We start from the raw sequence: 12681 nt of genomic DNA on the forward strand, positions 1-12681 counted from the left end.
AGACTCTGCCTTTGCGACATCAGGCTTCGAGGGTTGGCTACCACTTTGGCCTAAATACAAGGCGTAGGTCTTGATGTGCATCATGTGTGTAGGTTGAATGCTGCCTTAATCAGGCTTCTACTTTGGATTAGCTAGTTGACTCTGCGTGTAAGTGGACTTCCACAAACGACCGCCAGGTCCCCACCCCGCTAGTTAGCCGGCAGATGACTCAGCGGCTCCGCCCGCGCTGTCTGTCCGCATTGGGGTTAAGTGAGAGACCCGCAATTCTGCCACACTAACTAATATGTATGCGCATGCATAGTTAGTTAACTACATAACCAGCAAGTTCTCTCCACCTGAGACCTGAGGTGGGTGAGGGTTCTTTGCTTCTCAGCCTTACTTTTTTTTTGCTCTCTTCCGCCCCCCCCCCCCTCCCCCCCCATAAGAATCTCGAGCGTAGGAAAGCCTCATTTTCTCTGGTCAGGGCCGCTCGCCATCTTGTTCGTCTCTCTGCTTGTTTTTTTCTTTCTTTCTTTCTTTTTTAACCTTTTGCGCCTCCTGGCTTGATATTTTTCTTGTCCTTTCTTCTTCTTTATTTATTTCTTTTGTCTACCGGGACTTTTTTTTGCCTTCTCTCACACCGCGGCTCGAGTGCGACTCTCTCGAAATTATTTCTTACAAGGTTTATCTTGTGCGCAGCATTCCGTTACGCCCATCTCATACATAGCACGACTGTTTCTACAACCATCGCCACCGCCGTTCTCCAGCCATGTCTGTCATTCTGTGCACAGCTGGCTATGACCACACGATTCGCTTCTGGGAGGCTCTTTCCGGGATATGTTCCCGCACGATCCAGCACCCGGATTCGCAAGTCAACCGGCTGTGTATATCTCCCGACAAGCGCTTTGTGGCCGTGGCCAGCTTCGCGCGCGTCGAGCTCTATGACATCAAGTCGACCAACCCGAACCCGCTGCTCAAGTTTGTCGGCCACACGGGCAACGTGACGGGCGTCGCCTTCCACTGCGAGGGCAAGTGGATGGTCACCAGCTCCGAGGACGGCATGGTGCGCATCTGGGAAACCCGCAACGGCGTCGTCCAGCGGACCTATATGCACGGCTGCCCTGTCAACGACGTGGTTATTCACCCCAACCAGGGCGAGATCATCAGCTGCGATCGCTCCGGCAGTGTCCGCGTCTGGGACCTGGCAGAGAACAATTGCTCTCACCAGCTGATCCCCGACGAGGATACGCCCATGTCCACGGTAACTGTGGCCAGCGACGGCACGCTTCTGTGTGCAGGAAACACTCTGGTATGTCTTTTGTTTCTTTCTTTCTTTCTTTTGCCCCCCATCGTCTGCTTCTCCCCGCAAGATTCCGCCCCTTTGCTAACCAACCATCTCCATAGGGCCGCGTCTTTGTCTGGCAACTGATTCCAGGCGTTGAACGCACCGAGCTCGTGCCCATCACCCAGTTCCAGGCGCACCCGACCTTTATCACGCGAATCCTGCTCTCGCCCGACGTCAAGAAGCTCGCAACGTGCAGCGCCGACCACACCGCCAAGATCTGGGAGGTGTCGCAGACCGAGGCCGTCCCGGGTCAGGAGCCGCAGCCCTTTCGCCAGGAGGCCACGCTGACCGGCCACCAGCGCTGGGTCTGGGACTGCGCCTTTAGCGCCGACTCGGCATACCTCGTCACCGCCTGCTCGGACCATTATGCGCGTCTGTGGGAGCTGAGCAGCCAACAGGTTATTCGCCAGTACAACGGCCACCACCGAGGCGCTGTGTGTGTCGCTCTTAACGACTACTCCGAGGCTCGCTGAGTGTGCTCTGTTGCTGCTGTGCCTCTGTCGTGGCGATATAGCGGGGGTGATTTGCTGTTCTAGCATTATCTCTGTATCTGCGTTTCGCTGATGACTGGCATTCACTACTGTCTTTTGGTCTCTGTTTTTGTGTTCGTTAACCGGAGCGTGAGCTTCTTGGTTTCATTGCTCACGGGAGGTTGGCTCTCTTCAGTCCGGCCGTGGGATTCGTCTTTCTTTCTTCTTTTTTCTCTGCTTTCTAGGTTTGATACATCCAGGTACGTTGCAACGGCGTTTCTTTGTCTTTACTTCTTTCTGAAGTACAATCCTTTTTTTTCTTTCCTCATGGTCTGGTTGTCTTTTTTTTTTTTTCTTTTTTCCCCCTCCTCTCATTAACGATTATTTGATGGCGGAAACGGGTGGGCGGATAGGGCATCACCGGCGTGGATCAGGGAGTCTGGATGTAATTTTCTTTTTTTTTGTATTTTTTTTTTCCCGGGTATCTTGTTCATGATTCATCATTCGTACACTTTTTGTCTTCTTTTGTTTGTTCTTGGGGTTCAATCCTCTCGTCGCCGTGTCTCTGTTTAACCAGAACACGCAAGCCAACGTTCCTATGTGCTTTAGTTGGCGACAATAGTTATCCTATCGTTAAAGCATCAACCAATTCACTGCCTCAAAGCGTTCCAACACATTCATTCATAGGACGGCAGGCGAAAAGCGACGGTGTAGATAAAAGAAAACAATGGAAATCAAGTGGTATATATATCATCATTATCCAACGCTGACGACAAAAAGAAAAGAAAAGAAAAGAAAAAAAAATACAACACATATCTATTAGTGGAAATACAGCTCGACATATAGCTCTACCATCCATCACTCCAGCCGTCGTCGTCGCCCGTATCCTTGGGTTTCGTATCAATCTTTTTCGCAGGTGCCTGCTTGACCGTAGGCTTAGGTCTACTGGCCACTGACGCCGGCTTGCGCGCCTTGGCCAGGCCCTTGGGCAGCGGCTTAGCCGCCGGCTTCTTGGACTGCGCAGCCAGCCAGCCCGCGAAATCGGGCTCGCCGCCGTCGTCGTACAGCGCCGCCGAGCCCTTTTTAGACAGCGGTGGCGGCGAGGACGAGGACAGGGGCGATTTTGCCGGCGTGACCCACGGGTCGTCGTCGTCGATGGCGTCGGCGCCGTCGTCCATCGAGCCCCAGGCATCGGCGCCGTTATCGTCCTTGGCATCGCCGTCGTCGTCCCAGCCTGAGGCGTCGTCGATGGCCGGAGACGCGGTGCGTGAGGGGACGCGCGACGATGGCGCGAGCGGCGACTTGACTGCTTGGCGGTGCAGGGATGAGGCGGTGGAGGTTTTGTGGTTCTGGGGTTGGGTGTTTGCCTGTGACGGTGAGAGCACGCGGGGCGGGTTGTGGGCGGGCGGCGGCGCAGTGGCGGCGCCAGCGGCGTCAGTCATGTCGCCTGTGGCCGAAGCCAGCTTGTTCGTGAAGGACGAGATGGCCCAGTCGGCCCAGCCGCCCGCTGAGTCGCCGCCGGCAGTGGGCTGGGGTGTGCCCATGCGCGGGGTGTTACCGGATGGCTCGGAGCCGGGCGGCGGTAGGGCGCTATCGGGCATGTTGGCGACGGCCTTGCGGATGTGGCTGAGGTAGTTGTCCATGGTGCGCCGGGCCTGGTCTCGGATGATCTTCTCCTTGTCGATGAGAAGTGGCGAGATGGCGGGGATGATGCGCGCGGCGCACTCTTCGTCGGTAAAGTACTCGTTGGTGGCGGCGAAAGCCATGAGAGCAGCGTTGCGCGCGTGGACAAATGGGTCGCGCAGCGAGCGGCCATAGGCTGCCAGCAGGACCTTTGACCGGGAGGAATTGTTGAGGTGCTTGGCAATCTTTCCCAAGCAGATGGTTGTGTTGGTGCGGATGCCCGGTTGCTCGTCGTTCTGTGTCTTGGCTAGGAGCCTGAGCAACTCGCCGTTGATGGTCCGTTCGGACAGCTTGGTGATGAGAGTTAGTACAGATTTGAGAGTCTGTTCCCGGACTATCGGGGCAGCATCGGTAAAGCCAGAGGTCTGTAAACTGGTTAGCATATAGACAGGAAGGAGCAAGTAAAGTAGTGTTGCTCACAATCTGGGGGAATATCTTGTCGTTGACAACACGCTGGGGAAGGCGGTCAATCATTTGTGGAAGACCATCGAGTAGCGCCACGCGAAGTGCCCGATCTGGATTTGCGAATAGGCGCACAATCACAGGCGTGATTCTGTTTGTGAATTCATCTTCTGAGAGCTTGGCTGAGATCTTGAGAACCACAGACAAGGCTTTGGGGCCACCGCCGCCAAACTCGACTGACTTGAGTAGCTCGGGCAGCACCTTCATCTTGAAGAAATCTTCTGGGAAGTCATCTGCCAGCTCGTCCAGGTCATTGAGGAATGCCTCGCGCTCTTCTGCCGACTTCATGCCGAGGTTGTCAACACCGTCTGTGAGTTTAATGAGTGGCGAATCAAAAAAGGAGCCTGTCCTCTTGCCCTGCTCAAGGTAATGGGCTACCGTTAGGCGGGACTTGGGGCTGGGGTTGACGAGGCGCTTGTAGCCCGTCTGCATGGCCGGCGGGATGTTCTTGGTCTGGCCGGCCTGGTCGGGGCCAGAGTAGTCTCCGTTGAATACCTCGAATATCAGGGTTCCAAAGTTGAAGGAGTCAACGGCCGCATGGGGGTTCTTCTTGACCGAGTCCCAGCCGCCGCGGGCGATCTCTGGCGGAGCATACCGGTTGGTGCCGGGAACCTGACTTCCGTATGTGTAGATGATGGCCTCATCATCCTTGATGCTGCTCAACACGTCAAAGCCTCCGAGCTTCCACTCGCCGCTTTCTGAGGCGTAGATCGAGGACACGCACACGTTGCCGTGGACCGACAGAGCATCCTCGTTGATGAACTTGAGTGTGTTGGCAATGCTGAACAAGCCCCATTTTATCGTCTCGGGGCTCAGGCTTTTACGCTTGACGCTCCACCGCAACGGAGTCACGCGCTCTGTCGCAATATAGATATATGTTTCGGTCTCGACCGTGTCGAGCACCTTGATTACTCCAGGGTGGCGCATTGTCCGCATTTTCTTGAGGGCGTTACGGGCGAGCGGCAGCCGCGAGCGGTTGGCTGTGATGTCGAAGGAGAAGATGCTGCAGTTGGAGCCGTCTTCCTGCAGTGCCGTAGGCAGTCAGCATCGCTCTTCACCGGGTGATCACAGGGGGGTGGTTCTGGCCAGGCGTACCTTGCGGGTGCCATTGTTCAGCGTCCATATAGACTGATCAATGTCTACCCGGTCGCCAAAGCTGTATGGGAACGGCGGGCCCTGCATGGACATGGCCGAGGCCACGGCCGATTTGAGAAAGTCCATGTTAGATGTCGGCGCGAGATCAGGCGTGTTGGCGGAGGCAAGATGGCCGGATGACGGGCCGGAGTCAGAGGGTGGTGGGTGGCAGATCGATCGAAGAAGCCGAGAAAGGCCGGAAAAGGAGAAGCGGAATCGGGCTAGTGGTGATTGGCGGCCAAGTGTATGTAGACAGAATCGCCCTTGGTTACGGCCAACTGGTCTTTTTGTTCCGGTCAAGGCCTATTTCTATTTCACGGGCGTCACAGAATGCCCCGCTGGTGATTCCAGGCGCAGTCGAGGATGGCAGGCAGTTTTATGCAGATTTTATGCAGAGCATAGTTAAGAGCTTCTTTCGCTGGTGCATAAAGGGTGCTTGGCTGGTAGACCATTAAGTGGGGCATTGTTCAGAGACTTGACAATGGAGAGCCCTAGAGAAAAGAAGAGAAGGGCTTACGGAGCGGAGGGGAGAGACCGTAAACGCTGCCACGTAGTTCTTTGCCATGTGCCAGCTCTCAAATGTTATGAATTGCAATAGGCCATATGTGCTTTGCTGCCGTTCGAAGACTTGGCCATGACGGTGTCGAGATCGGCGCAGTTAGGGTTAAGGAAGATTCTGTTTAGGGATACAGACTCGGCTTTCCCAAAGCGCGTTAATTGGCATTTCAGCCTCGCTGAGATCGTCGACCCTGGGTTTTCGCAGCCTTGGACCTCGTGTTCTGCGCTGCTTTACGCTCCGAGTTTTCGAGAGTTACCGCCTGCCGCAATTGCCGGCCTGCAATTGGCTCCAAGGGTAAGTCGCCTTCTTTTCATCTATCCCCAACCAGCCGTGATGCCGTGGTAAAAGGTCAAATGGGTGAGGTTGTCTTCTGGTTTTGTCGGCTTTGCTCGTCTAAATGTGTGGTTTACACAGTGGCAGCTTGTTTCTTGCTGCGGCCATCTCTCCGTCAGTCTTCTCGCCTACCAAAGCCTCATTGATGGCGAGGGCTGTCGAGAAAGTCCCACATCAACTACATGTTGCCTCTTTATTTGGAGTCCACGTTTTCTAGCTCCTCCATGTAAACAGGATCAAAGGCAGAGGCAGACATAATATATAGAGCAGGTCGACGAAGCCGCTGCTCCTCTCCTGATATGATGTACAAAACCTGCTTTTAATAGCACCTGAGCTACTAACCAACATCCTACATCCGTGAAGAATGCCTCCATAATGAGACCAAGACTAACCTCTCGCTTAGAAATGTTTCTCTGCGCGGCTTACATACATACCCGCTGCTATAGACTGAACCAACAGTCATGACACAAGTGTCACGAACCTCGCGCAGGAAGCGGAAGCGTTCATCAAACTCCGACTCAAAAACGGAGTCTCTAAGAACAGTCCACAAGAGGCACAAGCCGAACTACGTAGGCCCAAATGTGTCTCTCACTAGGCCTGCGGCTGGGGGCCTCTCAAAATCTTTGAAACCACCAATCTCTAGCCCCTCAGTACAGCCATCGCCTGGGATTTCACCTGCCCGAGCCGCAAGATCACGGAAAAGAGCCAAACGTGATGCAAGAAAAATGAAAGTGGCATTTGTCAACCCAAAGACACAGGAAGCCCACCTCAAAGCAGACACTTCATCTCCGCTCGTGGCCGACGTGTGCAAGGAGAGCTATACAGGTTCTGACTCATCATATGAACTGCCATGGTCTCCACCGTTGCGCAAGCTGGTCCCCATCCTACCCTCAAATAAAGGGCCTGGCAGCAACCGTCTACTGGTCCGACCCCGGACTCCCCCCTCTCAGTCACGAGCGCCGAGCAGTTCTGTAATAAAGTCTGAAAACACGACTAGCCTAGTTTCTTGGAGAGACACTAGACCGACGGGAATTTATGGCAAAGTTGCTGAAAACAGGGACTCTGAAAGCGAAGTATCAAAGCAAAACAGTTCACCAGAATCTCACTTAGACTGCAAGGCTACAGCAAAAAGCCCATCTTCTTCCATGTCACTTCAGTCAGAGTCGTCTCATCAAAAGAACACCAAAGGAGCCATCACCTATCAAGAGACGGAACCAGACAAACTGAGGGCACCGAATGATGTACTTAACAAGTCTGTTAAGCTAGGTTTAACATGGAACCAAATGCCAAGAATCTCTCCTCCTTCCTCGGGTTTCAGTTCACCTGTACAATGGACAAACAATGACCAAACTCCTATAAGCCCAGGGAAGCCTAGTAAGTTGGAAGCTCAACATAATCGGGAGGCTGTGATATATTTATCACCTATTCGGTCTGTAGAACCCAACGAGCCATTTGGTGCGCGTGTCAAGGCTTGTGGATCTCCAAAAAACACCAGCAACACTCTCAGTGGGCTTGCTATTTCACAAACCCTGGTTAATATTGACAGTTCACCTTCTAAAGAAGCACATGTTGGATGTGAGCTATCTATATCTAAACCTCACGTTGGACTTGACTCCGCTCCTATCGACTTAAGCCCATGCAAATCTGCACTCTCCTTGGCTAGATATACATCACACACTTCTATCCCCCCTACCCGGAATCCGAGCACCAAATTACCCTATCGGGCAAAATCTCTAGACCCTTTAGCAACCCCGATATCCGCCACTCCAAGGCGTCTTCAGGCTTCGAGCCCACCCTCCAATTTGAGATCCTCTCGGAGGGCTACTGCCACATGTTCGCCCTCCCCCACCTTCAAGCAAAAATTGATGTCCACTGTCAAGAGCAAAGTCAGATCTTTTATCGACCCTGTATTTGACGTGATAGTATACCGCCAGGAAGGTGCAGCTGATCCACCGCCCGGCGTGTCGCCTCTTGTCCACAAACTGCCCGATAGCTCTGTCCACACCTACCGCCGTCTTCTTACACCCGGCCACGGCCCAAGTACCTGCAGCAACCCCCACATCTCATGGAATACTCCGCATGACCCCAAGTGGTACACCGCCAAGCAAGCGGCACTCGCCCTAAAAAGCAATAGGATGCGCAAGAAGCCGTACACGGGCGCGCTGATTCTTGCACGTCGCTGGGCTCTTGAAGACAAACTTCGCGGAGATACGGGGGTGCCCGAGTTCTCGGATCGCGAGTTGTCGTACATGGAGCTGGGCATGAAGCGTAAAAATGGCGCGGATGTGGTCCGGAAAGCGCAGATGCTAGCGGAAAATCTACCAAAGGTCTTGGTGGTCCGGATGGCCCAACAGCTGGAGCCACATGAATTACAGTTGGCAGGATTGGATATGGTGCCAGAAACGGAGCCGTTCTGGTGTTTTGTTGTACTGCCAGGGGCGAGAGACATGAGTTATGAAAGCTAAGTTTACATGATGGTAGTTATGCTCATTAATAAAACGTTTTTTCTTTTCTCGTTTCACCTTGGTCACTTAGTACTATTGTGAGTGGCTGTATGCGATAGCTAGGCCTTGATAGTAGTGTAGCTGTACAATGTGTTTAGAGTGGATGCCTTTGTTGGTCACTTTTCAATATCCTTACTGATCAGGTTGGTATATCTGAGGATCCATGAGATGCCGATATAAACCAGTGGGGGTATCTGTGAGGTCGACATCCCCTGCTTCGGGTCTTTTCTCAGGGTTCCATAATTCGAACAACATAGTCCTGGTGCTGTTGCCAGGACTGTTATTTGTAAGACGACAATGAGCTGTAAAGCCCCCTCCCACTTTGAGAGATTCACCTACTATCGTCTCGTCTCCCTTTTTCACCAGCTTCACTGGACCATTTGCCCTCATCATTGCCGCGTATCTATCAGCCGGTAGAGCCGTCCTTTCAATTTAGGGATACGGTCCGAGAAGCTCGGGGAGTTCGCCTTTATACTGCCAACAGCACTTTTGCCAGGATAGTCTCGTTAACGGGAGGCAAAAGACCGACCTACTCTGCTAGGCCAAAATCCTGTGCCCATAGGTCTTGGCCTTTCAGATTTTGGTCACACACTAACCATCGCCAGACAAAGGCACTAAACATCTGCATTTGCAACCTGCATGTACAGTCTTAGAAAGCATGAGATGGATTCTCAGCGGCTTTTGAGCTGGATCCGAAGAGGCAATCGGCCATCAAGATGCTGCCGGTGTGGTCTGACGGTCCTTCTAAGCTGACACTGGTATCAAAGGATAGGAACAAATAATGGCGGTAAAAGTACAGACCATCAGAAAAGAAATCCCTCAAAATACGACCTTTGAACTGTCTTTCAACGTCGTCTTTTGTCAAAGTTCCAACTGTTACGCAGGTTTCACAAGGTGCAGCGCTAAAAAAAGAAAGTGCACCCGTGTAACAGACAAAGCAGGAGGGTCCGGCCGAGAAACCCCACAACTAGACATCACGTGACATGAGCACCCAGATTAATTATATAACCCTGGCTAGCCACCCTAAAGACCACAACTTCTTTGTATAAACAAACCTCCTATCGCCAACAACGAAACTCACCAATTATCATCGCACGTCCTCATCAACTGTCGAAAACCATCTCACAGTACTCCAATACTCCATTTCAGGAATCACCCACCAACCTTTTTTTCACTCCTGACTTTTAATTTGTCTTTTGTTCCGTTTCTCTTCCTTGACTACACTTCTTCTTTTCATCATGGAGTCCCGCGAACCACCATCCGGAGCAGAAAATGATTTGGCCCAAAAACTACAAGAGGCACAAGAAGAGGTTAGAAAAGCTAAAGAAAAAGCCGAGAAGGAAAAAGAACAACGCCTAGAGGCCGAGGAAAGGGCCGAGAAGGAAAGACGACAACGCCTGGAGGCCGATGAGCGAGCCGAGAAGTCTGGGGAAATAGCAGAGAAGGAAAGACAAATCGCCGAGAAGGAAAGACAAATCGCCGAGAAGGAAAGACAAATCGCCGAGAAGGAAAGACGACAACGCCTGAAGGCCGATGAGCGAGCCGAGAAGGCCGATGAGCGAGCCGAGAAGGCCGAGGAAAGGGCTGAGAAGGAAAGACAAATCGCCGAGAAGGAAAGACGCAAGACCCGACCAAGCACACTGTCCTCCTACATCTACTACAACCACTCCATGGGCTTCCAGACGCTGAATGTGGAGGCCAAAAACTATTCGACCGCTACAAATGCCACTTCTATCGCTAAGCGTTATTATCCTCGAAAGCTCCAGCCATGGCTCGAGTTTCCTAAATTTCATGAAGAAAGGTTTTCTGCCCTCAATCAACTATGCAAAGACGACCATATCTTTGAATCATACACACTTACTGCTGGTTGTCCATTCTATCTCAAAGGGGTGAATATTGGCAACGAGGGATCATGTTCCTTGTTTTGTCATATGGTCACTGAGCGTCCTGTTAAGCACATCTTTGACTATTACCTCCAACAAAGGCCCTGTGGTGTCAAGGAGATTCTTTTCAACAAAAGTCCCAGCCTCAAGCAGACATACATGGACCATATACAGTCAACTCAATTTCAAGATGATATCAGTTTATTTCCTGAAGGGCCTGACTTTGATCTGTCTTATGACGAACCATTGATTGATGGAGATGCTCCAAATATCCCACTCGACGAACTCGTCGATGATGAACAAGGTCCTTGTGTGTCCGTGGCGGTCTTGCCTCTAAGGCCTAACCCTGAAAACACCGACAAAAACAGCCCAGCAACTGACCACAACGATCGTGACGGTCCCCAAGCTCAGTCTGCTACCGGTCCCAAGTCGGGTCGTAAACGTGCTGCTTCATCCCTTCATCCCATCGATAGTTCTCGTCCGGCAAAGATTCATGCTACCGGTCGCCGAATAAGACTGGATGCCATGTGCTTTGGCAAAGAACAACTGGATACCTCTAAAGGTCTTTTTGTGGTGGAGTACAAACCTCCACAAAAGATGGCCCCTGATGTCCTCCAACGCATTCTTAACAAAGACAAGGGGACTGATGATTCCATCTTTGAGTGTTGTATAGAATCCAAGTTAGTGGAGCATTTCTCACAGGACGACTCAAGTCTCTTGGACCTTGACGCGAAAGACAAACGGCAGTTCCAGATTGCTCATGCATTTGTCGTCAAAGCTTTGGTACAGACCTTCCACTACATGATTGCCACCAGAATTCCCTATGCGACCTTGACAACCGGCGAGTGCACTGTTTTCCTGCATCACAGCCTATCGGAGCCTGGGGTTTTGCAATACCATCTTGCTGTTCACCGGGATGATGTATTAGGAATTCCTTTCTATAAATCTGCTGACCCTCCACCCGATGACGTCATTGCTGCAGCGTATGAGAACGGAATAAAGAGGACTGCAATTGCACTGACATCGACACTACTAGCCTTGGCTCTCGAGTACGACCCAAAAAACGACCCGAATTTTAACAAAACGCTCGATCTCCCCATCTGGGCTGACTCACCATCTAAGGATCAGAAATCCTTGCCTGACACCAGAGACGGTGACTCCGCAAAACAGCAGGATCAAGGCAATTCTTCGAGCCATGTTGAAGGACAAAGCGATCGGCAAACTTCAGATACTACGACTCACGCAAGCCTGGATCTCGTTTCAGAAGTACATACAGATGCCCCGCTTTTGCCGTATTGCACCCATGAATGTCTTCTTGGCCTGATGCGTGGTGGCTGGCTTGACGAGCATTGTCCCAACTTTGACACCCACAAAGCCGGGAGCCAAGGTCCCTCTAACTTGTTCCAGCGACACCCGATCACCCACAAAGAGCTTCGGTCTCTTGTCAAATCGCAGCTGAACATGGTAAATCGCTCTGGATTCGAAGTCCTGCGTGGAGAGAAGGGTTTCTTTGGCAGTCTTGTCAAGATCACTCTGCAGCACTATGGTTATACGTTTGTTGCAAAGGCGGCCATTTCCTACTGCATGCCGCTGCTGCGCCACGAAATTAAAGCCTACCGTCGCTTAGAGTCTCTACAGGGCATAGCTGTGCCCGTATGCCTCGGCCACGTACACTTGGACTTGGGTATATATACAGGATGCATTGCTGAAGAGCTTTTGCTGCTCTCTTACGCTGGAAGACATGTCCGCGATCTCAATGATGTCAAGTCTGAAGTGGACGAATTGTGTCAGATGCTGCGTGATGCAGGCGTTGAACACGGCGATGTTCGTGAGCCCAACGTTGTGCTTGACCCTGAATCAGGCACCTTGATGCTCATTGACTTTGACCGAGCCGAGTTTCACGCGCCTGCTGCGCCTCTACTGCCATCTCCTACGGAACCTTTCATGCCGGCAGCGAAGAATCAAAAGATGGACCAATATGTGACTCGATGGAAAGAGGGACGGGCACTGCAGCCAACGCCAGACCATGAAATCTTTGGGTAGACTATTTGGAAGGGCGCGGATGTGCGGTGAAGTATTCTATGTGGGCACCAAGCTTAGGATGCGTGTATTCTTTAGCTCCAGATGTTAGTTTCATGGTGTTTGCATCCTTTGAAGCTGTCTATAATGAAATAGTTGTATGATATCACAAAGTAGATGCTGTCTATTTAGTGGGCTACCGTCAGATGTCTGAACAAGTCTAAGTTACAAGTCAATCCTGCAGGAATTGAATGGTGGGTCTTGTCAAACTATCGCTGTAGGACCCCGCTACAAAGAGGCCAAGTTACCC

The 12681-nt window shown here is 51.9% G+C and overlaps 4 protein-coding genes across 4 annotated transcripts; 3 read left to right on the plus strand and 1 right to left on the minus strand.

Moving 5' to 3' along the window:
• Positions 1 to 748: 748 nt before the first annotated feature.
• On the plus strand, positions 749 to 1797 carry BROUX77_005953 (uncharacterized protein; the record flags this gene model as incomplete). The annotated part of the gene is made up of 2 exons (XM_073750883.1): positions 749 to 1288; positions 1384 to 1797. 2 exons carry the CDS (start codon positions 749 to 751, stop codon positions 1795 to 1797), a joined length of 954 nt encoding a protein of 317 aa, XP_073603823.1.
• Positions 1798 to 2642: 845 nt separating this feature from the next.
• On the minus strand, positions 2643 to 5160 carry BROUX77_005954 (uncharacterized protein; the record flags this gene model as incomplete). The annotated part of the gene is made up of 3 exons (XM_073750884.1): positions 2643 to 3842; positions 3898 to 4962; positions 5035 to 5160. 3 exons carry the CDS (start codon positions 5158 to 5160, stop codon positions 2643 to 2645), a joined length of 2391 nt encoding a protein of 796 aa, XP_073603824.1.
• Positions 5161 to 7830: 2670 nt separating this feature from the next.
• On the plus strand, positions 7831 to 8430 carry BROUX77_005955 (uncharacterized protein; the record flags this gene model as incomplete). The annotated part of the gene is made up of 1 exon (XM_073750885.1): positions 7831 to 8430. One exon carries the CDS (start codon positions 7831 to 7833, stop codon positions 8428 to 8430), a length of 600 nt encoding a protein of 199 aa, XP_073603825.1.
• A 1277-nt stretch (positions 8431 to 9707) lies between these two features.
• Positions 9708 to 12395, plus strand: BROUX77_005956 (uncharacterized protein; the record flags this gene model as incomplete). The annotated part of the gene is made up of 1 exon (XM_073750887.1): positions 9708 to 12395. One exon carries the CDS (start codon positions 9708 to 9710, stop codon positions 12393 to 12395), a length of 2688 nt encoding a protein of 895 aa, XP_073603826.1.
• Between the last annotated feature and the right edge of the window lie 286 nt (positions 12396 to 12681).

This window comes from Berkeleyomyces rouxiae (assembly GCF_048999995.1).
Source record: "Berkeleyomyces rouxiae strain 22BRR77 chromosome Unknown BrBRR77_ptg000007l, whole genome shotgun sequence".
Lineage (NCBI taxonomy): Eukaryota > Fungi > Ascomycota > Sordariomycetes > Microascales > Ceratocystidaceae > Berkeleyomyces > Berkeleyomyces rouxiae.